This window comes from Mercenaria mercenaria, chromosome 7 (assembly GCF_021730395.1).
Source record: "Mercenaria mercenaria strain notata chromosome 7, MADL_Memer_1, whole genome shotgun sequence".
NCBI classification, from domain to species: domain Eukaryota; kingdom Metazoa; phylum Mollusca; class Bivalvia; order Venerida; family Veneridae; genus Mercenaria; species Mercenaria mercenaria.
In genome coordinates this window covers 78,420,109-78,446,293 of record NC_069367.1, presented here as the reverse complement: position 1 = coordinate 78,446,293, position 26,185 = coordinate 78,420,109, and the positions used below count along the sequence as shown (strand labels likewise).

General features: G+C 35.6%; 1 protein-coding gene across 1 annotated transcript in view; it reads left to right on the top strand.

Annotated features, from left to right (window-relative positions):
- The first annotated feature begins 3,188 nt into the window (after window positions 1-3,188).
- The window catches only part of LOC128558677 (von Willebrand factor D and EGF domain-containing protein-like), a 54,489-nt gene continuing 31,492 nt past the window's right edge, over window positions 3,189-26,185 (top strand). Inside the window, exons 1-9 of the mRNA XM_053548716.1 lie at window positions 3,189-3,317; window positions 8,683-8,823; window positions 16,059-16,186; window positions 18,637-18,760; window positions 20,935-20,997; window positions 21,741-21,976; window positions 23,802-23,891; window positions 24,391-24,526; window positions 25,750-25,958. Coding sequence (XP_053404691.1) covers window positions 3,278-3,317; window positions 8,683-8,823; window positions 16,059-16,186; window positions 18,637-18,760; window positions 20,935-20,997; window positions 21,741-21,976; window positions 23,802-23,891; window positions 24,391-24,526; window positions 25,750-25,958 — 1,167 coding nt within the window. The 5' untranslated portion in view covers window positions 3,189-3,277. The remainder of the gene's footprint in view (window positions 3,318-8,682; window positions 8,824-16,058; window positions 16,187-18,636; window positions 18,761-20,934; window positions 20,998-21,740; window positions 21,977-23,801; window positions 23,892-24,390; window positions 24,527-25,749; window positions 25,959-26,185) is intronic.

The window sequence follows — 26,185 nt, the reverse complement described above, 5'->3', positions numbered from 1 at the left end:
TTATTTTTTTCAAGTAAGGAATATTGAAAAAAAAATGTGACCGGTACACAATGAAAGATAAAACACCTCTTGTTCAATATCCATTGTGCACATTTACCAAACTGCGCGTTTTAGGTATGAAATGCGTAATTGAAATGGGTAAGATGGTTCTTATAGAATACATAGGGGTAGGGTATAACCTGTACAGAGGTATTTTCTTTCTGTTTTGGTGCCAGTGGTTTTACCCCTTAGACCTACTAGTACAACACATGGTCCTATAACATCACTGACTTTGTCGGGGTATTCATCGCTTGCAGATATAGTTGATAATGTGTTAAGTATTGATTGAAAGTAACCGTATTTTTTCTTGGAACAAAGAAGTTAGAAAAGAACTGTACATTAATTAAGCGTGTACAGCTAGCAGCCCATGTATCCGATAGGCTATTACAAAACACTATACTTGTAGAGGTTTTAACAATGACAGTGACCTTTTCATCGTTTGATGGCGCTTAACAGCAGTGTACATTATACAGCACGTGTTAAATGTACAATTAAATGTTTCTGAGACACAAGCAACAGTAAACAAACTGTACATGAAATAATTTCAACCCCTAAGCTAGTACAAAACCTGATCTAATAACAGTACTGTCAGTCAGGATTTATTCACAGACTCACTGACTTTAGGTAAGAAACAAGCACAGATTGAATGTACGCTCTATTACAATAAACAAACGCCAGTTGTAATAATTTTATCCGTTAGGTTAGTAAAACATCTACAGGTTATTAGCTTTGTATCGGGAAATATGCACGAGTTCTTCAGTGGAAATATTGCGCGACTTTAGGAGCAATATTCCTACGCTGAAGAACGAGTGCATGTTTCTCGATGCAAAGATAACCTTTTTATTACATACGCATCTATTCGTATAAATATAATGTAAATATCATAAATTTGTTGAATAGCCTGAATAGGATTGATAATACTGAACTAAAAAAAAAAGTAGTGCAACAACACACACTGAATTACGTCACGCACCCGATATGAAATTCAGGCGTCAGTGTATGGAAAAATATTGACGTTTCCGGTGCCAGTGTAACTTAACGGGGAATAGAAACGAGTATATAATAAATAATCCTATAACAGAACTATAGAGGGTGATTTCTAGATTGAATGAGGGTATGCAACAGTTTATAGTACACAACAGCCAATGTTTTACTTCTTTTTTTCGTCCAAGCTGTAGTAAAGAAACTGCACATACATAATTTATCCCCTAGGCTCCTACAACACATGGTTCTGTAACAGAACTTTGATCTCTTCAGTATTGATTGTCCATATGTTATATTTTCTCTTTGCACGCCATTTGTTAATATGTTATGGCTTTAACTAAGATCCTCAAATCTAAGTGAACATTCTGTCCTGTTGTGTTCTGTTCTATATACAGCAGTGTAAAGCACATAACTCACTAGGCTGATTAAGTACAACTAATGAGTACTGACTGAAATACTGGTTGAACAAGAGCTGTAATGACGTCAAATTGCCACATGACGTCCGGCTTGTTACTGCTCCGGTAGATGCTATAAAGCATAATTTTTATCAAAACATTTCAATGAGAAATCAAGGTTTTCTTGCCTATTTTGAAAACATTTTAACTCCCACCCGGAAAAAAAACTTGCTCAAAATATCATTTTATGTGGAATTTCAATTATCTCGTAGTAAATGAATTAGGGATACCGAGTATCAACTGTAACTGGCGACCTCTAACCTTTGGATCAAAGCCGCAGGAAAACATCGTGCTCCAAATCAATTTCAAATTGCCGTGAAACCCATTTGCTTTTACTAATTAGTAATAGATTGATGCAAACAATCCACTTCAGAATTATTATTGCACAATATAATACTTTGTTATCAGCACAGGTAAATGTAAAGATATTGCTGATTTACGACACATATTAGGTTAAAATTATTCGGATTTTTTGTTCGGTTCAACGTCACACCTACATAACGATGTTATACGGTGACTTTCAAGCATTTTATGACAGAATACAGCTTAGGCAGCCCTTTGGGCATTGTTTCAGGCAGTTGCGGTTACCTTGGTAAAACCACTGACCCTCCGAAACCAGCCGGCCGGATGGCTTCCTCATGCAAAATGTTTGAGCATATAATAAGTGTATAAGCCCATTTTCATTTCTAAATAACTATTCAGTTTGACAGACAGCTGACATTTAATATTTATAGTAGTGCTGATATTGGCAAAATACGATTATCTAATTTTAAATTTATACTTACGCAAGAATAACGCTATCTTGGTTGAGTAACCAGGATAGGAAAACCAAATTTAAAAATACTTTTAGTGAAAATCTGACGAGCGTTAAGAGCTAGGTGAACACACAAAAAATAAAAAAACTGTAAAGATCAGCTGGTTAAGTTTCGAACAAATCAATTAGCTGACCAAAATCTGATTAAGCACCTTTCAAAGTCAAAAGAAGTTGTTTCGAAATTTTTGGTGCTAGAAGCCAAGAAACATTTTTTACTAAGAATTATAATGTGATCGTTGTTCGACAGTATTTACACATGCATGGACACCAAATAACAGCAGTTTAATCCAACCCCCCCCCCCCCCCCCCCCCCCCCCCCCCCCCCCAAAAAAAAAACATCATTGATGCATTTATGTCTAAGGTGGTTTTTTCGTCGAGATAACACGTGCAATCTGTCGGCATTCACAAATTATCAATTAACGCTATGGCATCGTTTCAAGAAAATTTGAAGAAATGTTGCTAAATCGGAACCAAACTCCAAAAAGAACTAACGTGAATTACAATGTTACTTGAGATGGGTTTTTTTCTCTGTTCTACTTAGATGTTTGAAAAGACCGGTAGCCTGGCATATATATTGTGATGTTCTGATAAAGAAAGGAAACCGCTACTTCCTGCAGCAAACTACTGTAAATACCTTAATTTACCACATTGGGACTCATTTAAAATCAAATCATTCAAGAATCGCTGGCGCGATAACTCTGCAAGAATTTCAGCTGTGGTTTATACCCGTCTAAACGTACATAAAATAAACTTTAATACTTAAATGCAGTCAAAAGAACTATGCCAAAATGTTGTCCATGTCAGTTTGATTTATACAGGACAGTGACCTGCATTCGTTTGATATCAGCCAGCTTATTTAACAAAATAGTTATCATAGATTTCAACTGCCCTATGTTTCTAGGGCTGCTTGGACACCACGGAATCCATTAACACAGAGGCTGAAACCTGTCCGAAATACAGTCATAAGTGAACAGAAGTTGAAAATATGGACATCTATTGGATTTTTCTGGCGCTGCTGCCGATAGGTTAGTATCAATTTAAAATCATTAAGTTTCTTCTTATTTTTCAACACGTTAAGCATTTTATAAACAGTAACATTATCAAAGATGCGCCAAACGTTTAAAAAAAAGGAAACAGTTTTGGTCCACAAGTTCACCTAATAAAAAGGTTAGTAGGATTAATGGGGAATTTATCGCTCCCTAGTTACAAAAAATGTGATTTTGTAGCGACATATTTTCTTTTTCTAATTATAAATCTATATTTGCTTATCATAGACGTAATCGTACAAAATATTTCACCCATGCTAATTGAAAACAATATATAATTAATCAATTTACATTAATCTTTTAAGTAGCGTCTCAACGTTCAGTGTGTAGACATACTTCCAATTTTTAGCACTGCAAATGAAGAAAATGGCTTTATTTTCTTTCATGTGTTACCATTATTCTATGTTATCTTTTGTAGTCTATATTATGCTACTGCCCCCAGTCTTACATTATTTTGAAAAACAAGGCATGTTCATTTGAAAAATAAAATAGGGTAATATAACAGTACTTTGATCTGCAACGTTGTATTTGGCTAGGATGAATTTCGCCAGGTGTGGATCTTATACGAGGCGCTAGCGCCGGATGTGTTTCGGCCTGGCAAAATTCCACCCGAGTGCTGAATGCATCAATACCTGGGTAGACTCAGATTAATTGAACATTGCAATTTATTGTATTTCGTGTAGATTTTCTAATTCAATGTTATAGTTTTTACAATCTTAAGTTATTTCTCACGCTTCAAGTTAACTTTTTTTTTATCAAGGTTTGAAGTACATGCACCTCCAAAGGTATTTCATATTGAAAGGAGAGGGAAAATACATTTACTTAACATTTTCAGTGTATTTTAGAACGTACATTAGCTTTCTAATACAGGCTTAAAATGCTTCTCTCTCGGGGCTCCTGTTTCCATGGTAATTCATTTTATCTCATTTTTTAAACAACTATGTACGATAAAGGGTCTTTCGACGGCTTCAGTGTCATTCTCTTTATGACCAGAATTGAATATTCGGGTAATTTTATCATCAGAATAGCAAACAATCTACACGGTATCCTATTTATCTAATCGTTTAAAGTAACCGAGGTATCAGAGATGTTTTAAATATCTTATATTTTGCTTTTTATCGAAATTTTCAGAAAAATGTTAGAATAAATTTATCTTTCTCGTTGAATGTTGCTTATTATGTTTTTTTTATTTGCATTTTTTTCTTTTAATGTAAAAGTTAGATCAGTTTCAAATAAAGTGTAAATTGTTAATGCAAGTTCTTACACAACTCCTTTTAGAACTGTATTTGATGATTAAACATTTGCACTTATTCCACAATAGCTAAAATTCCAGTATTTTGGATTAATGACGGTGCGGTGGTGTCTCTGTAAATTTTAGTTATATCCCGCCGAAATGCATTAAAGACGGCTGATAATACACTTGTTTCTCTCCAAAAATGTTACAGCTTTACGTTTGAGACATGACCATATTACAGTTTTAACTTTCAACTGTATTTTCTACAGCTGTATTTTTTGAGACCTGCATGTTTTACACATGTAAATTTCAACTGTACTTCTGGTAATTTTCGCTTACAGGTCTTTTACGGCTGTAATTTCAAAATACAGTTCTTTTACAGAAGTTTAAATTTACAGCTGTAAAACAGGTCATATTTTCGTACAGGATGTGCTGAGTGCATGAACCAAGGGTCAAAAATAGAGCTCAAATATGTCCGTATTTTGTGTCTTCAAACCTTTTCAAGTTTGTAATGATGAGGTAATTTGAGAAGTGCAGTAATGTACATTACCAGCCACGGTCAACCCTTCTTCCCACCCTCTCTACTACCCTCAAAATATACTTCAAAATTCCCATATCTTTGTATTCAAGGGCATAAACTTGTTCGGCAGGTCAAAGTACACAGCCCATAAATAAGAATCTGTCATTTGTATTTTATGTCCTAAGAACAAATGTTTAATCATCAAAATTATTCAACGTATTGACTTTTTAAAACATGAAATGTAGGTGGTTGGTGACTAGGCGATCGGAGGAATTCAACAATCCACATTACGCCGCCCCCTCCCCCACCTCCCATTTCCGGACAGGCATACATCAATTTTCGTTGAGCTTTAGTATACCACCACCGTCTTTGCACAATTTCCCGCGACCACCCCTCTCTCCCAAAAACATACTAGTATTCAAATTCCACTTCCTCCTCACTTGATCTAGATCGCTTCGGGCATATATTGTCTCGTTTAGCGGGGCTCTTATAATAACACAAAATATAAAGAGTGAGTTTAAAGTTCTGGTACTTGGTGCAAACGTCTTTTAATTATCAATAACATGTCCGACTGTCCAGTAATGAATGCGTGCAAGTTGCTTTCCAATCCCTTGCGATTTTGATTGCATACGACGTTACGCTCATTGTTGGCGTACATTAGCGTAACTGACGTTATCATCGTTTTAAGCCGTTTAGACGTTACAGGGATTACTTGGGGTAGTTGGACTACACTTTTCATAAATCATGTCGTTTCGATATTTAAGGAAATATTTGATATAGATGTTACAATATAATATTTATTCACATCAACTCTTTATCAGACAGTGAATTATTTGCGTGTTCAAACATTTTGTATATTACATATACATAATTTCAGTTTTTCAAACGGTAACGTCGACGTTACAGTAATTTCACGCTGTGACATCTCGGCTAGATTTTGCGGAATTTATTCATGTTTAAAATTTATCATTCAGCGTAAGACTATGCCATATCAATTTGCAGACATTGTATGTACTTTCAACTGTAGTCGTGTTTTGTAAACACATACATATTTCTTTAAATTTCGACTAAACTTCGTAATTTTTATTTTTTGCATTTTTTGACACTGGACATCGCGAAAGATTAAATTACATGTATTAAACGCATTTATCAAAGTCAAAACGACAAAACTACTAATTCAAAAGTCGAATTTATGTCTTTTTGTCAAATGATAATATAGAAGAATTACAATGGTTAATGAAATTACAGAACTTTACAAATCCTTGTCCCCGACTAACTCATTAAATCTACGTTTTCAAGTGATTGTCTTTCTTCTGTATTTACAAGGGAGTATTGAACAGCAAATGACTGACAATGACTCAATATTAACTCACGTACGAGTCTTTTATTTGTACAGTAAAAAAAATGTTTATATAATTTACGTAGCGTTTAAAAATGCGCAATTGGTGAAGGTTCGGGTTACATCTACATACGGTTGCCTGTCTATTTCTTGGATCATGCGCATTAAATTTTTACTAATTGTTAAACGCTAAATGCGAATCAACTTTACTAACAGAGCTTGCTTTGCCGTTTCTTTGATATAAGAAAGATAAACAAGTAATTTCTTAAAACGAATTTCAATAAACATTGAAGTGAACGAAACTGAAAAATTTCCGATGTTCGCCAACAACGTACGCAACGTCATACATGTTGTTATGGATAGTCTTTGGTTCAAACTTATCAAATATGGTGTACGCGGTAATATACTTAAAATGTTATTAAATTTATGTATAACAATGTCAAGTCAAAAATTAAAAGCATGGAGTCGTTAAAGTTTCTCCTGTTCGCTAGGCGCTAGACAAGGGAAGAGTTTATCTCCCTTTCTATTTAGCATATCTTTAAATGATATTGAAGAGACCTTTTTACTGAAAGGCATTGAAGTGATAGATATTGGTAGAATAAAAATTTGTTTATTGTTATATGCGGATGATATCATTTTATTTGCGAAAACAGCACATGATCTGCAAGAATCTTTAAACGTTTTAGCCGAATAGTGTGGTATATGGAAACTAACTGTTAATACAGAAAAGACAAAAGTTACGATTTTTAGAAAAGGGGGAAGGCTGAGCCAATATATCAATTTCAGATATAAGAATATTCAGCTAGAAATAGTGAGTAAATTTAAATATCTTGGTATCTTATTTACCTCAGGTGGCTCTTTTAATGAGTCTGACAAAATGCTTTCAGGACAGGCACTTAAAGCAATTTTTAAAATGAATAAATATCTTTACAAGTTTACAGATATAGGGCCAAAACATACATTAGATCTTTTTGATAAACTCATTATACCAATTTTGAATTATTCAAGTGAAGTTAGGAGTTTTAATAAAGGTGTACAAGTAGAACGAACACATCTAAGCTTCTGTAAAAGGTTACTCGGGGTGAAAATTACCACAGAACAGTTTTATTTATCCGGAAACAGGTAGATACAACTTAGTAACAGACAGACATTATAAAGTATTGGTTGAAAATTAGGAATTGTGACCAGGTTAAATATACTAAACAAGTATATATTTGTTTTGAAGAATTGTATACATCTAAATCCTCGCAAAATTGACTGGGTCTCCAAGGTGAAATTTTTGTTTTCAAAATTAGGATTCTATCATGTTTGGCTTGCTCAGTGTGTAGGAGACACAAATGTCTTTCTTAATATTATAAAACGGCGTCTAAGGGACATTTATATACAGGATTTGAACACATCTATAAATGAATCCAGTCGAGCACTATTTTAAAAGAATGTATTTGAGTTCAGTTTCAGTAATTACTAAACAGTTATAAATATATAAGTAAGTTCAGAATAGCATTAGCAAGACTGAGGTTGTCTTCGCATAGAATTGGCTGTTGAGACTGGTAGATGGAGTCGTCCAAATAACATACCTTATGAAAATAGAATTTGTACTAACTGTCACATATGATGTGTAACATTTTGTCATTGAATGTCAGGGGTTTGTAGATTATAGTATATCAGGAAGTATTTCTGACACAGTCAAAGTTATTTTATTTTTTTTTTTTTGCAATTATTTATTAATGAAAATAGTAAAGATACTCGAAATCTCGCAACGTATATCTTTAAAGCTTTTGAAGAAAAGAAGTATCTAAATAGATAAACTCTAATGTTTAATTAGCTAATACACATGCTTGGGTTATCAAAATTGTCTGTCCCAAAGCTATGTTATAACTGATACCTGTGAATTACTGAAACAATTATTAAACTTGTATTTTCATATCTTCTATCTTGCCATACATTTATATGTATTACTTTGTATATTGAAGATATGCTAAAGAATCTTGTTTGATTTATTGCATAATAAAGATTCTTCTTCTTCACGCTTTTCTTTTTACTAAATCGTAAAGTAACACTATTTTAAAAATATCTCATTCAAAAAGAATAAAGACGTAATCTTCAGCCGCCCGTTAGTCCTAATTTTGAAATCTGTGTACACGGATGCACGGTTTTGGTAAAGCGATGGATGAAATATATGCTGCATTAGTAGTTAAGCAAAAAACAATGATCAGTTTCCTTTTCTAATAAGTTTATTTTATTTCTATAGCCATCAGTACAGACCCATGCACCCAAAATAAAATGATCAACGAGAAGTTCAGGAGCTCCGATTATCAAATCAAGGAAGAACACTACGAGCACATGCTTTGTGACAGAACGAGAATTTTTGGCTGGTACAGATTTACTGTAGGCAAGTATTAATATTTGGGTAACAGTGAGGCTAGCTTGCCATTAACAAGATACATACCATAGGCAAGTATTAACCCTGGGTAACAGTGAGACGGCTTGTCATTAATAGGCAAGTATTACTCTTGGGTAACAGTGAGGTTGGCTTGTCAAATTTACAACATACATACACAGGCAAGTATCAACCCTGGGTAACAGTGAGGCTGGCTTGTCGTTAACAAAATAATACCATAGGCAAGTATTAACCCTGGGTAACAGTGAGACTGGCTTGTCATTAACAAGACACTTATCATAGGCAAGTATTAATCATGGGTAACAGTGAGCCTGGCTTTTCATTAACAGGCAAGTATCAATCTTGGGTAACGGTGAGGCTGGCTTGCCATTAAAACGACACTTACCATAGGCAAGTATAAATCTAGGGTAACAGTGAGGCTGACCTGTCATTAACAGCAAGTATTAATCCTGGTTAACAGGAAGGCTAGCTTGCCATTAACAAGATACATACCATAGGCAAGTATTAACCCTGGGTAACAGTGAGACTGGCTTGTCATTAACAGGCAAGTATTACACCTGGGTAACAGTGAGGCTGGCTTGTCGTTAACAAAATAATACCATAGGCAAGTATCAACCCTGGGTAACAGTGAGACTGGCTTGTCATTAACAAGATACATACCATAGGCAAGTATTAACTCTGAGTAACAGTGAGGCTGGCTTTTCATTAACAAGACACTTACCATAGGCAAGTATTAATCATGGGTAACAGTGAGCCTGGCTTTTCATTAACAGGCAAGTATCAATCTAGGGTAACGGTGAGGCTGGCTTGCCATTAAAACGACATTTACCATAGGCAAGTATAAATCTAGGGTAACAGTGAGGCTGACCTGTCATTAACAGCAAGTATTAATCCTGGTTAACAGTGAAACGGGCTTGTCAGTAACAAGATACATACCATAGGCAAGTATTAACCCTGGGTAACAGTGAGGCTGGCTTGTCATTAACAAGACACTTTTTATAGGCAAGTATTAATCTAGGGTAACAGTGAGCCTGGCTTTTCATTAACAGGCAAGTATCAATCTAGGGTAACGGTGAGGCTGGCTTGTTATTAAAAAGACACTTACCATAGGTTAGTATTAATCTAGGGTAACAGTGAGGCTGGATTGTCATTAACAAGACACTTACCATAGGCAAGTATTAATCTAGGGTAACGGTGAGGCTGGCTGGCCAGTCATTAACAAGATACTTACCGTAGGCAAGTATTAATCTAGGGTAACAGTGTATTAATCTATGGTAACAGTGAGGCTGGCTTGTCATTAAAAAGACACTCACAATAGGCAAGTATTAATCTAGGGTAACAGTGGGGCTGGTTTGTCATTAACAAGACACTTACCATAGACAAATATTAATCTAGGGTAACAGTGAGGCTGGCTTGTCATAAACAAGAAACTTACCATAGGCAAGTATTAATCTAGGGTGAAAGTGAGGCTGGCTTGTCATTAACAAGACACTTACCATAGGCAAGTATTAATCTAGGGTAACGATGAAGCTGGCTTGTTATTAAGAAGACACTATCCATAGGCAAGTATTAATCTAGGGTAGCGGTGAGGCTGGCTTGTCAGTAACAAGGTACTGTAAAACACTTTAAATTCGCGAGATCTTTATTTCGCGAATTTGTCCCGATTTTTGGCATTTTATTATTTCGCGAAATCTTAAATTCGTGATGTTAAAATCGTAATTTTAAATTCGCGAATGTGAATCCGGAAGAAAACCGGAAGTACGACTGCATTCGGTTACTTTCTGCAATTATGGTACCTGTATGACGTCACTGTTAAAAGTTTGTTCACCGGTCCGCTAGTGCGTGTTACGCTCTTTATTGATAGCAGATTAATGCCTTTAATATCTGATATGTGCTCATTGTTGTATAGTCATCAATAAATTGTTCCTTTCTTTTGTTATTACGTAGCTTTAATATCCGTAACATTTACAAATGTTAGACGTATCAGATTGGGTTTGAAACCGGCTATAATCGCAATGTAATTACGTGCCGGTGAGCTCATGGACGATGGAAGAGAAAGGTTCAAAACAGGTAAAATAAATAAGTTTAAACTAAAAAATATTATGGCTCGACTGGGACTCCATATTTACAATGAACGCTTGATCTTTGAACATTTATTATGCACCCAATCATTGCAAACTTTTCACAGTTTCTTTCAGTTTTGAAAAAAGTGTAAACCATTATAAAATTGGTAAACAATGGTACATTTTGTATAATAATTATCTTCGTCTTTTGAAAAGGGAAACTGTTTCGTTAGGCGTCAAAAATAATTGCGTGTATGTATGCCAATTTCAAGTTGTACATGAAAGCGTGTTTTGAGGAGTTTTATGCTAACGAAATCGCCGTCCAATTAAAGGATAGTAACATTGACACTGTAAATGTTGATTTACGCTTGTCCACTGTGAAACAACTGCACGCTAAATGGCTTGTTAAAACCATGCAGAAAATTGAGAATGACACTGATATGGTACAGCGTGGCTGGATTCAGGCTGGAATTCACGTCACAGCTTAATTTAGAATTACTAGTACTTAGTACATGTACTAAAGTATTGTAATGGATTTAGGTAACTTTGTTTGAGCAGTCATGTACAGTAACACCGTTAGTTTCTGCCCTTGTGCTGATCGATACGTCATGAATTGGATAAATGTTTACTATTAAATAATAAAGATTATACTTTGCTGTATACATGTATATTTTGTATATAATATAGTCATTTAACCGTACTTGTTGAACCATGGTGGAAACACGCAAAATCACAATAACTGAATTTCGTAAGTGCGAACATTTATCGTTCGGACAATATTTCGGACATCAGCGAATTTAGGATAAACACGAACAGGTAAAGCTATTTTTCGCGGTCACTTTGAATTCGCGAGTACTTAACCTCGCGAATATTAGCGAAAATTAAATTCTCGCGAATAAAAGGTGTTTTACTGTACTTACCATAGGCAAGTATTAATCTATGGTAACGGTAAGGTTGGCTTGTCATTAACAAGATACTTACAAAAGGCAAGTAGTAATCTAGGGTTACAGTGAGGGTAACAGTGAGACCGGTTTGTCAGTAACAAGACACTTACCATAAGCAAGTAATACTCTAGGGTTACGGTGAGGCTGGTTTGTCATTTAAAGGGCACTTACCATAGGCAAGTATTAATCTAGGGTTACAGTGAGGATAACTGTGAGGCTGGCTTGTCATAAACAAAACACTTAACAAATGCAAACATTAATCTAGGGTAACAGTGAGGCTGGCGTGTCATTAACAAGACCCTTACCATAGGCAAGTAACAATCTAGGGTTATAGTGAGGGTAACAGTGAAGCTGGCTTGTCATAAACAAGAACTCTACCATAGGCAAGTATTAATTTAGGGTAAAAGTGAGGGTAACGGTGAGACTGGATTGTCATTAACAAGATACTTACCATAGGCAAGTATTAATCTAGGGTAACAGTTAGGCTGGCTTGTCATTAACAAGACCCTTGCCATAGGCAAGTAATAATCTAGGGTTACAGTGAGGGTAACGATGAGACTGGCTTGTCATTAACAGTTATTATTATTATTATACCAGATTTGTTGAGCGCCCTTTTCATATGTAATATACGTTCAAAGGCGCTTTACAGTTAAACATGTGACACATCGCAGATATGTAGGAAAATAACAAAACATGACATATGCAATCACAAAAACTGAAACTAAACAATTTGATTAAACGCCTTTTTTTTATAAATGATATATTCAATGGCGTTGTACATAATAATAAAAAATAATAGTTATTACAACAACATCATAAATGAACAATGATAATATGTACAGCCTTATTTTAACATGACCGCACCCCCACCCTTGAGGTCGTTTTACTCCTATTGCCAATACCAGTGCTTTAAACATCTGGTACGCCCAGACGGGCTGCATATAGGTGTTCAACCTCCCGGTAAATGGTGCCATCATGTACTGTATTAGATAGAAATACCACACATTTCAAGTGAAACTCAAGACTTGTGAAAAAACACACACATAGAACGTCATAACCCTTAAAATGTGACATAATGAAATAAAACATCGATTGTCAATTTAGTTAATTACATGGTGAATTGTACAGTTAAGAGATTTTCGTCAGCGACGAATGACTTGCTGTAGTTCTGCATTACAAAAATAACAATGGCATATTTATTATGAGTAGAAACAGTCACAGTTGGTATCTATGTGTTGTAGAAAATTTTGAAAAGGTGTGTTTTGAGAGCTCTTTTGAATGAATGAAGTGATGAATCTTTTCTGAGATTGTCGGGGAGAGAGTTCCATAGTTTTGCGGCGGCAACCCTGAAACTTCTATCGCCGTAGGTAACCAGTCGACTTTTTTGTGGCACAAGGGTTGTTGCTGCATTTGCTGACCTCAGATTTCTAGTTGGCACGTACACCTCCAGTAAGTCTCTCATATACACCGGCGACTGTCCATGCAAGGCCTTGAATGTTTAAATGAGAATTTTGTATTTGATTCTATCTTGTATTTGAAGCCAATGAAGATCTTTAAGGATTGGTGTTATATGTTCAAAACGGGTTGTTTTCGTAATAAGACGTGCAGTTGTGTTTTGGACATTTTGCAGTTTGCTCGTTGTTGATTTTGGCACGCCGTACAAAAGAGCATTGCAGTAATCTAATCGTGAGGTCACAAGCGAGTTTATCAGGGTTTTTGTGGCTTCAGTTGTCAAATATGGTCGAATATGACCAACGTGTCGTATCCACAGGTGCCAGACACGTAACCAAATATTTTACTAAATAGACCTATATATGTATATAATAGACTTAAGGTACCCAACGGAACAAAAACATCATGCTGAACAAACAAGAACACTGCTGCAAGAATCGATCAGATCATGGTTTTCTCATTGTGGTCGCCACTTGAAGGCATCACTGCAAACGTTAACACTTTTTATTTCATTAAAATCCCTCAAATAGCAAAGAAATGATGAAAAGTTTCACTAAATACATCGATTGTCAATCCATGTCGTTTTCGACGTCCATTCTATACATGTATACAAACACGATTTCTGATCGATTCCTACGAAATAAACAAGAAACGGCTAAAACTTCCACATACTTCCAATAAATGAACTCTTTTTCTGTCAATCTGTATTAACTGAACAGAAGCCCTCTACAAACATTATTCATCTGAAAATATCACCCGTGGAAGCAAAGCTCAAGTAATGCTCGCCATTTTGATTCTGAAGTGACAGGAAAATGATGCGAAGTAATAGTGTTATACGATTGGTCAATAATGAAACAGGTAAATAATGACAATGGTTTTAACCAATCAAGTCCTAGCATAATATTAAGTGCAGAACAGTATACATGGGGATAAAATAACTGTCACAAATTAAATAACTTAGTACTCTTTAGATGAATCATGTTTGTAGAGGGCTTTTGTTCAGTTAAGGCATCGCAGATTGACAGGAAAAGTGTTCATTTAATGAAAGTATGTGGAAGTTTTAGCCGTTTCTTGTTTATTTCGTAGGAATCGATCAGAAATCGTGTTTTGTATACATGTATAGAATGGACGTCGAAAACGACATGGATTGACAATCGAGGTATTTAGTGAAACTTTTCATCATTTCTTTGCTATTTGAGGGATTTTAATGAAATAAAAAGTGTTAACGCTTGCATTGATGCCTTCAAGTGGCGACCACAAAGAGAAAACCATGATCTGATCGATTCTTGCAACAGTGTTCTTGTTTGTTCAGCATGATGTTTTTGTTCCGTTGGGTACCTTAAGTCTATTATATACATATATAGGTATTTTAAGTAAAATATTTGGTTATGTGTCTGGCACCTGTGGTCGTATCTGGCCGTAGCATGTTCGAGTCACAGAAATAACATGATGGTCCATGTGCATGTTCGAATCAAGCGTAGCGCCAAGGTTTCGAACAGTTTTTGATGGTTTTATGCTCGATTCGACAATTTTCAGTTCTAGATTTTCAACATGTTTGGAGTGTTTTTGACTCGAAAAAAGAATTACTTCAGTTTTGTCTGTATTCAATTTTCATCCATGAGATGATTTCTTTTAGGCATTGTTCAACTCGTGTGATTGTGGCTGCCTTTGATGCTTGATACTTACCATAGGCAAGTATTAATCTAGGGTAATGGTGAGGCTGGCTTGTCATTAACAAGACACTTACCATAGGCAAGTATTAATCTGGGGTAATGGTGGAACTGGCTTATCACTAACAAGACACTTACCATAGGCAAGTATCAATACAGGGTAACGGTGAGACTGACTTGTCATTAACAAGACCGTTACCATAGGCAAGTAATAATCTAGGGTTACAGTGAGGGTAACAGTGAAGCTGGCTTGTCATAAACAAAAAACTTACCATAGGCAAGTATTAATCTAGGGTAACAGTGAGGGAAACGGTGAGACTGGCATGTCATTAAGAAGATACTTACCATAGGCAAGTATTAATCTAGGGTAACGGTGAGACCGGCTTGACATTAACAAGATACTTACCATAGGTAAGTATTAATATAGGGTAACAGTGAGGCTGGCTTGTCATTAACAAGACCCTTACCATAGGCAAGTAATACTCTAGGGTTACAGTGAGGGTAACAGTGAAGCTGGCATGTCATAAACAAAAAACTTACCATAGGCAAGTATTAATCTAGGGTAACAGTGCGGGTAACGGTGAGACTGGCGTGTCATTAAAAAGACACTGACCGTAGGCAAGTATTAATCTAGGGTAACGGTGAGACTGCCTTATCATTAACAAGACACTCACCGTAGGCAAGTGATAATCTAGGATAAAGGTGAGACTGGCTTGTCATTAACAAGACACTTACCATAGGCAAGTATTAATCTAGGGTAATGGTGAAACTGGCTTATCATTAACAAGACACTTACCATAGGCAAGTATTAATCTAGGGTAACGGTGAGACTGGCTTGTCATTAATGTTATATGTTATTACAGAAGGTAAATGTGCAAGAGAGAATTATATCAATTTCAATAGTTATAAACATGTCGCTGTGACTGTTGCCAAATACTTGTGCAAAACTTTGAATCCTGGGCATTGAACTAAACTGAATGTTTCTCAATGCATTTGTTTTTTACGCACATGCAAAAAAAAGAGCTTTGTGTATTAGATGTACTACTAATGTAATATGAATGAAAAGGAACATAATGATAAAGCTTAGCCCATTTTAGGTTCAGCTGGGTCGACACCCGCTAGTCTAGCAACAAAATGTGTACAACAATACCACTGCGGGACACATGTTCCATTATGGATGAATGGAACGCATCCTACAGCTGCGGATGGAGTCGTTCCTAGACAGGTATTTACGATACAGTAGAACTTTGTTTTATTATTATAACTACCACTGATTTTTTTAACTTTGATCTTAAAGAACGAAAATTTGCACTTAGGGTTTTGTAGTACAAGGGACGTTACTACTCCGAAAACAACGAATAATGCATTACATGATAATATGAGCCGTGCCATGGGAAAACCAACATAGTGGGTGTGCGACCAGCATGGATCCAGACCAGCCTGCGCATCCGCGCAGTCTGGTCAGGCTCCATGCTGTTCGCTTTTAAAGCCTATTGGAATTGGAGAAACTGTTAGCGAACAGCATGGATCCTGACCAGACTGCGCGGATGCGCAGGCTGGTCTGGATCCATGCTGGTCGCACACCCACTATGTTGGTTTTCCCATGGCACGGCTCATATAAAGTTTATTCCTTACTTTAGACAGATAGGGACATACACGATTTCACTGTTAAAAGTATCTTTAGAAATGCAATGATATAGTTATATACATAGTAAGCATAGATTAGAATTTCTACAAAGAAATAACAAACAGTATAAGGTTAATAGGTACTTTGTCACATACCGAGCCATTTAGATGCGTGGACGCAAAACTTCTGATTGAAGTTATTTCAAACTCAAAGAAACAATGGGTTTTATCAACTGTTTGACATTTTATATGATTTAACTGTACACTTTCTTTTCTCCACCGCCTTTTTCGAAGAAAAAATGTGGGACATAGAAATAGGCTACATCCTTCCTTCCGTCCATCCGTCCTTCTGTCCGTCACACTTCTTGCTCTTCCCATACTAGTAACTCTGCCATCCATGAAGGGATTTTGAAAATAACGTTTGTTTGTATCCGGTATCCCGACCTACCTTAAATTTTTGGCCCGACCCTAAATGTTTCTATGGCATTGGAGAATTTTGGGGATTTTTTTTGTTCATGCAAAACTGCACTTTCTATGCTTTAAACATGGTCAGTGATGTTAGAAATCAACTTACTGATGCTCTCGCAAGACTCAGACACCTAGCTCCGAGGTCAAAGGCACACTTAGAGGTCAAAGGTTAACAAAGTCTGTTTCTTAATCGGTTCGTAACTCTGCCATTCATCAAGGGATTTTTAAATAACTTGGCACAGATTTCACCATAACGAGTTAAGAACCAGACCTCTAGTTTCAAGGTCAAGGTCATAAAGTCACAGGTTAGGAGCATCAGTTTCATGTCAAGTCAATATCACTACCATTCATCAAGGGATAAAAAAATCACATGGCACAAATGTTCCCTATAATAAGACGATGAGTCTTGTGCAAAAAACCAAGGTCACACTTAAAGGAAAAGACTGTTTTTTGGTCTAGTCAGTAACTTTACTTTGCGTTGATGGATCTTCAAGTAACTTGCCACTAACAGCCACTATAACAAATAGATTTTTTTTCATGTAAGACTCAGACCTCTAACTCGAGGTCAAGGTCACCTTTTAAGACAGTTTTGGTATTTCTTTTGTTTGGTCTGTAATTTTTTATGCATGGGTCTATATTTGAATAAATTGTCATAAATATTTATCATTACAAGACATTGTGTCATGTGCAAAGGTCAAGGTCACGGGCACCCAAGTTAGCTTTCTTTTGTTTTGTTTGTACTTGAAATTATTTTTCTTTTATATGATAAAGTACAATACATGGGTTTTTATGTCAGTTTTCCCACTAATTAAAAAATGAAATCATGTTTAAAGTAAAAAGTTTGGTACTTATAAATAGGAATGCAAACCCAAGCACAAGTTATAACTTTATGGTATATATAGGTAAACACAGCATTATTATGATTGCAATACAATAGGTTGATATGTAGTGCAGCTCTGCACTGACCAACACTTTTCTGGTGTGTAAGTTAAAAACAAGTTTCTTAAGTACCATATTATTGTGAAATGCATATTAATTACCTCCCTTTAATATGATAAAATATTTCATTTTATTTTTATTCATTTTTTTCTGACAAATTTAGCAATACAATCACGTTAAATCTTTAAAATACAGAAACAAAAATTTGAAAGGATTCACCAATTGTGGATTTTCAGACATCTTGAAACTACATAACATCTTCTAATATCTTGAATTATATGATATATAGTTCTGATTTATAAAAAATGTTAGTATGTTACCCTATTACTTAGAAGAACATGTTGTATTGGCATGCAATATGTTTTGTGGCGGGGGAACGTTGGTAACTCTATTACAAATTCTTGTTAAATATAAGGCAGCACAATTACTGGTTATAGCTGTTAAAAAAAGACAAGATTGAAAGCTTTCACAAAGTTTGACGTCTTGGAAGCGAAATAAAGTTAATTAAGTATAGAAGACGTTTGACGAATTTACTTGGTCTATTATAAGTAAAAAAAAGAAGGATTGCTGATGTTTCAGCAGGAAAAGCTTACATGTGATAAAAAGAATATTACATTTGTATTTTTCCACGTTTTGTTGTAGATATGTGGGACTAACGGCAATAATTGCTGTGCTTACAAAGATACAATCCGGGTCAAAAACTGTGGAACATACTATGTGTATGAGCTGAAGCCTACAAGAGGATGTTCCATAGCGTACTGTGCAGGTACTTGTTCGCATTTCTTGAGACTAAGCATTCTCCAGTTATTGTTAGGAAACCAACCAAATGGTAGACCAACCTACTGACACAATGAGCAAAACAGTTTACCTGCTCTTCTTTGAAGCGGGGAGGGTTGGGGGCGGGGTTATAAAAGTAGGGTTTACCAAACACGATTTCGGCTTTCTCGGCTGATATAGAAAACCACGTAGTATCTGCATTTAATGGCCGGAGAAATTCAATACCGAAATAAATAAATAAAAACACTCAACCTCACTGAAATTGTTGGTTGCCACTACCTTACTAGACCAACATATAGTGGCCAACAATGTGCATATTTGATACGACCAATACAGACTGTTAAAACACTATGAACAACCACAAAGAACAAACTTTATAGGATGGTTGCTTGTGTTCAGTAAACGACCCCTATTATTTTGGAGATCAATAGCATAAATGTTCAGGTCAGTTTGTTTGTTTGTTTTGGGTTTAACGCCGTTTTTTTTCAACAGTATTTCAGTCATGTAACGGGTAGTTAACCTAACCAGTGTTCCTGGATTCTGTACCAGTACAAACCTGTTCTCCGCAAGTAACTGCCAACTTCCCCACATGAATTATAAGAGGTGGGGGACGAATGATTTCAAACACAATATCTTTTATCAAATCGTCACGGAGAACATACTGTAAATCATTTAATTTCGTGGGCATGAAATTTCGTGGTTTTGGTCAAAACGACAATTTCGTGGGGATATGAATTCGTGAATTTCAACTTTTGAACATAAAATGAATGGGAATTTTACTTGTTCGTTGGGATTAAATTTCGTGGACTGACTCAACCACGAAATCCACGAAAATTAGTCCCCCACGAATATTAATGATTTCACAGTACGCCCCGCCCGGGGATCGAGCTCGCGACCCTGCGATCCGTAGACCAACGCTCTCCCTACTGAGCTAAAGGGACATTGGGACTGAAAACGGTTTCCACTGAACATTTTATGATACAGTCATTAAACTTTAAAGGTTGATTGCATATGACTATAGTAGTATATGACTGTTTCCGTTTCAAAAGCCAAGACAAAACGATTCGCTCTTAAAGAATGGATACGTTGGCCTGTAGTGGAAAAACTTCATACGATAATTGCCTGATTTCAGTAGCAATAGGAAGAGAGCCAAAGTGACATCAACCTCAAGTAACAATTTAACAACTATTGTCTAATGTTTTTTAACTTCATAGAACTAAATAGGTCGAAGGTCAAGGCCATAGTTACTTTGAAACTGAACACGATTTTCGATCCGTATCTGCAACACTTTTGGGCTATTAGATTTCATAGAATGATTGCCTTTGGTCAGGAGATTACTGTTTGGCGGGTAAAGGTCGCAGTAACCTTGACATTAAAAATTGTTCCTGATCAGTTACTGAAGAAAGTTTAGCCTATGACTGTCAATCGTCATAGGATAGTCGCATGTAGTCAGTAAATGATCCCTATTGTTTTTAGGTCATATGACCAAATGTCAAGGTTACGGCATGCAAAATATCTTTCCAAGTTGTCCCCCATAGGACATCATTGTTGGGTTAGGAGGGGGTCGTGGTGGAGGGGGCAGGGAACATAATATTTTACAAACATCTCTGACTTGTTAAAATGAGTATACGAGATACAGTTCATCATGCTGGGGCTTATACTATCATAATTATTCATAGAACATAATTGTACAATATGCTGTCAGATATTCAAATAATTTTTAAATTTACAAGCAAAATGTAATAAAAATTATTATATAAGCACACAAAATGTTGATGCACCTTCGCATTGTAGTCTTTTGTCATTTGCATTGTTTCTATGGTGACTGTAGCATGTTTCCTGGATTCATAGTTTATTGTGTGTTTCCTGCTTTTAGCGACTACATCTGTTGATCAGTTGTTATTGTGTCGTTGTCGTAGCCGCTGGCACCTGGGGAATTTAATAGTGTTAGTGTCGTTTCACTGTTACAAAAATATAGAAATATATACTAGATATTTGATAAAAATAACTGATTAAAAATGAAACATTAATTGTTTTAGGGATGTACTTTATTATCACTGGAAAATGATACAAATTAATTTGATTATTGTTCCTGGTACCAGCAATTGCTGCAGTGCCTGACTATGTGTTACCATATTCAGTAATTATGTTTTTTTTTAACAGGCACCGGCGTTCCGTGTGCTCCCGGCCAGTGGTCAGCATCAGGCTACCAGCCAGGATGTAAAGGTGAGCGAGACGATGTATGACCCAGCGTACGGCAAAGCCTATCACTTGTCGACTCAAGGTCAAACTATCAGTGAGCTCAAACATGAGTTATTATCATCAAAGCCTTTTTTTACATAGCATCAAGAATGTATTAAAATGCTCTTAAAATATCTAATTATTTTGTGTGTGAAATGCAATAAATCGAAAATTAAAAAGCGAGAAATGGAATTTGGCAACATTGTAGTGTTTCTTCTGCACTTACGTTATGTATGACCTATTATTATATACCATACTATAAATAGTAACAAAAAAGCCGTTAAAAACGGTCACGCGCCATAACCATATTGGACAGGTAACCGGAACGTCAGCGCGTTCTGATTTTGACGTCATGTAGCAACGTTATTATGGCGGTTGAAAGGGCGCTGAATCATTTTCAGATCAATTGACAAATATTGATGGCATTGTTGGTTAAAAGGCAATACAAATAATGCATTTAAGTTTTTGGAAAATATGTGAAATGAAAATACCAAGATAAATATGAAGCGACGGTATATACTAAAAAGGTCAATAAACGGCTAGTTGTGCCTTCTAGCCATAATGGTACACCTTAATGGCCCTCGAGCATTTACGACACTGGGTGTGCCATTATGGCACAACCCAGTCGTTAATTAACCTCTTATTATTTAGATCTAGTGGACTGCATAGTATATCTTTTCTGTTTAACAGTAGGCTACTTTATTCTTAATTCTCTGCATCGTTTTCAGATATGTATCCTAAAATGTTAAACAGTCCGCAATTGTCCAACCCAATTGTAAAAACGAACACATTTGAGTTCAAATGCCACGTGGATTTCGACGCCAGCCGTTCTGACGTAGGATTTGACGTCATGTGGGTCTTTGACAATAAGACGGATACAAGCATTCCTGCTACTCACCTAACTGGCACACAACGTGATGCTTTTCTTGATCAGAAATATCTGGCTAATCATCTGGGAGAATCCGTAAGAATCCTTAATAAAAAGAGCCCAAGTTAGCACTATGGAAAGTTTGTAAATATTCATTTATAATCGACCCTTATCATACTGCACTAGCCTAGCCATAAAATTGTGTTTCCATTCGTTTATGATCTGCACAAGTTTTCGTTTAGCATTATGGACTTAAAGTTTAAAGATATCTAATGGCCATCTTTCACTAAAAATATATTATTCTCAGACATTTCCTTCAAAAGTATAAAGTCCACATCAAATGTATTTCAATTGAATTGATATATTAATTAAGTTTGCATGCAGTACATAATTAAATGTCCTGAATTAACAGCTGAGTATAAAAATAGCCAGTTTTCTGTGGTAGTACGCATTTATATTGTGTTTACCTATACGTGTATACAGTGTGTATTATTAAACCTAATGCATTGTTAAAAAAGTACTTCTAATACACATACATTTGTTAATTTCATGTTTACATAAACTATATGAAGTGATTGTTCATATTTTAAAAATATGAAGTTTGGATCTAATATACCTTTAATAATAATTCGTTGTTAATCTGCTCAAGTCCTATGGCATTATGGACATAGATTCGTTCTTGATGTGGATAACACTTCTATAACATTACTGATTTAGAAAATCATGTAAGAATTCTTTATGATCTGCATATGTTCCGAAGAAATCGTTAGGATCTGGACAGTCCTGTAGCATTTTGAACATGGAATGTTTTGTAACCATTTGATTATGGTTAATACCCCAGTGACATACACGGCGCGGCTAGCTACGTCTAGCCACGGATAGAAACGTAGTAATCCATATCGATCCGTACCTGAGCCGTACCTTAAAGTAGTAACCCGTATCAATCCGTACCAATTCGTACGGCTCAGGTACGGATCGGTACGGATTACAACGTTATTACCGTAGCTAAACGTAGCTATTCGCGCCGTATGTGTGACTGTGGTATAAGGTGTCGGCCCAGTACAATTTCTCCTTCTTTGCTGTATAGTAAAACAAGCACTTTTGGACATGGATTGTGAATTTCACAACAAAATTGCAGCATTGACAGCTCTGTATTTCTGAAGAGTAATACTATCCCAGTCAATATAGCACAGAAAAACACCATCATCAACGATGAACTTTTTTGCTACACATCAAAGTATCTAGTCCATGTTTAAATTTCCCACTGACATCTGTCATGGCCACCAGTCTGGTGTAGTTTTTTAATCCTTCCGCACAGAAATGTAATCCTGAAAAACACACAAAAAACAACTGTTAAAGACATCAGAAATGACAAAAAATGTACACAGTATCAATAAATACATTTGGAATATTACATGTCAAAGTAGGGATAGCGTTAAATTGGGAACATCAAAATTTCAAAGAACTACTTTCTAGGATACAACAACCCGGAAGTACTTCTATACCGGGGTGACACCAGAAGTCGTATAGCATAGATTTGTTATCAACACAACGTTCGGGGCAATGTTGCCTTTAATATCATACATAAGAAATCTTTTGCATGCGAAGGCATTCATTAAAGTCGTTTGTCTAGTGATTTTACTAACAACAACACAAGGTTCGTGTCAGTAGTTCATTTTGAATTCGTTTGTGCAGTGTAATATTAACTTGTTATGACATTGTCATTTCTGTTAAAGGTATTTAACAAAGTTGCTGTCTAAACTGATCACTCCGTAAACTTAATGGTACCTAAAATTAGTACAGTAAAATAAATCTATTGTTATTTATTTAATGTAGACTGTGATAAAATCATAACATCCTACAAAGAATAGCTTTAAATTGAATTCGTAAACTAAATTAACTAAGCTGTTATCAATTTCAGCTGAGTTGCAAAGTACGGTCTTACTTTAAAAACACACCATTTAGAAATGGTCCGTTCATTCCAAGCAATGGATACTGGTGCGGAATTAAGGTAACAACTCCATATACGTTCAAACAATTTATATGTTTTGTTTATTTCATATTTAGATCTGTATCTTTTCAGACTTTTTCTTTGTCTTATTCAACTGGAGAATGAGCCAGTCATTGCAAATACATTTCCTGACTAAATAAATAATGATAATAATTTCTGCATTTTGGGTTGAAAAACCAAGTGTACAAAAAGCTTATTTTTGAACAAAAAGCTTATTTTTGATTATACTGGTTTTATTTTGACGAACACTGTGTAACTATGTATAAAGTCCTTAATACAGTTCTTTCCTTTATTTTGATTCTTGTTTTGATTTTGACAAGTTTTATGTAACAATGAGTACAAAAACCTTAAGTTTTATCATGTCTGTTTTCAGATTGACAAGACAACCCGCTTGTAACTGATTTATAAAGGCCTTAACTTTAATATTGATTTGTTTTGATAGCAAAGAATAAAGTTATATGAAAGCAAAATACCTGAACTGTGATCATGTATATTTCAGTTCGACAAGCCAAGTGTTACTGTGAGTACAAAAGATCCACCACAGGAAATTAAACTTATATCAACTATCCCAATCATCTGCGATAAACAAAACCAAGCATCCTGTAAACTAGAACTATATCTGGACAGTAATAACCGTAAGTTTCTCTATAACAGTGTAGGGATACCTTTTGTTTGTATGATTGGTTATTTGATTGTTTTTGGTTGATAGTCTCACTGACACATTTTAAGTCAAATGGCGACTTTCAAACTTTGAATGGTAGAGGAAGACCATCATGATATTTCAAGGCACACGCGGGCACATAGACAGACCAGTTACATCTACACCTTTGGGGTACTGGAATTACAATGGTAGAAAGCTTGCGATCTGAAACAACTTGGGTCGGTGAAAAGCTATACAAAGCTTATGTTAACTTGTTGAAATTTCTCCGACAATAAATAAATTTTGATTTGATTTGAAACAACTAGACCATTGAGAGTCCTAAATTGTTTTCATTGATGATTATGGAAATAATTGTGGTATTTAACCCTTACCCTGCTACATTTCTAAAATGGACTCGTGCATCATTCAATTTGGGCACCACCACTTATTATTCAGAGGGGTGTTCACTGAAAATTTACTTGCTGAATAGCGAACAGTACAGACCAAGACCAGCCTGCACAAGATGTGCTGCTCTGGTCGTAAAGGCAATTCCCTTGCCGCCGCCAGGCTAAGGGTTAAATTAAAAGTTTAAAACAAACTTAATAACGTAAAGTACGTTAAACTAGTAAAATTGCAAATATTCTATGACCATCTCAGACTTGCATTTATTGGGCTCATACAGATCTATTTACTATTATTTCTGATTTGTAGAAGTACAAAAAGCATGCAAGTCATATTTTGCGCAGAAACACTGTTCTACATACAGTGTATTACAAAGTGATTTGATTTGTATTGTATGTTACTTTGAAAAAATATGAATTTATACGTCAGTCATGAGTCATGTTTCACGGATATATAAGCTCTTGAAATAGCTAAAGCAGGCGGGCATAATGAGCTGCATTTTTTGTGCTAGAGAGGGTTGATAATTTTTCTTGTGTTATGACGTCACTATGTACAGTAACTGTAGATCAATAACTTGACTTTTTAGCTCCGCCTTTGAGTCAGTAATCACTAATTATGTTTGTGTTTAGGTGAATGGAAACAATTGGGAAGGTAGATGCTATCTAATATATATTGTATCAAATCAAAGAATTCATTTGTGTTTTGCAGCGGTTGGTTTTCCAGTGCTATGGCTCCATCCTTAACTTAAACATGTGATTGTGTTAAGACAACTGGAAATGACTGTACATATATGTTTAAAATCGTTTGCTTTTCCAGATAATACATTAACAACAACGTCCTGTACAAAAGTTTTGAGGCCAACTGATTGGAACCCGGCTACAAACCAAGCTGTACTTCCGTTCCAGATTCTTGCACAACGAGATCCAAAGAAGAACCCTGATAAAATCCTTGCTATGCATTTTCAAAATATATTTTCCGCAGATGGTCCACCAATATTTAACGGATACAACATACCCTATCTGACGGTATGTGTCAAGTGTATACGTTTGATATAGATTCTTCTTATGTTTTCCGTCTGCATCATTTTCTGAAACAATTTTTAACATCATCATAATCGAGCGCGCTGGCATTATACAGCTCTAGTATTAAGTCTATATAGCACTATCCAGGTATATATAAGTCACATTCTATTTCCTACAAATATCTGCTTTATCATAATGACATGCATGTAAAGGTATGCGTTTTCGCTCAC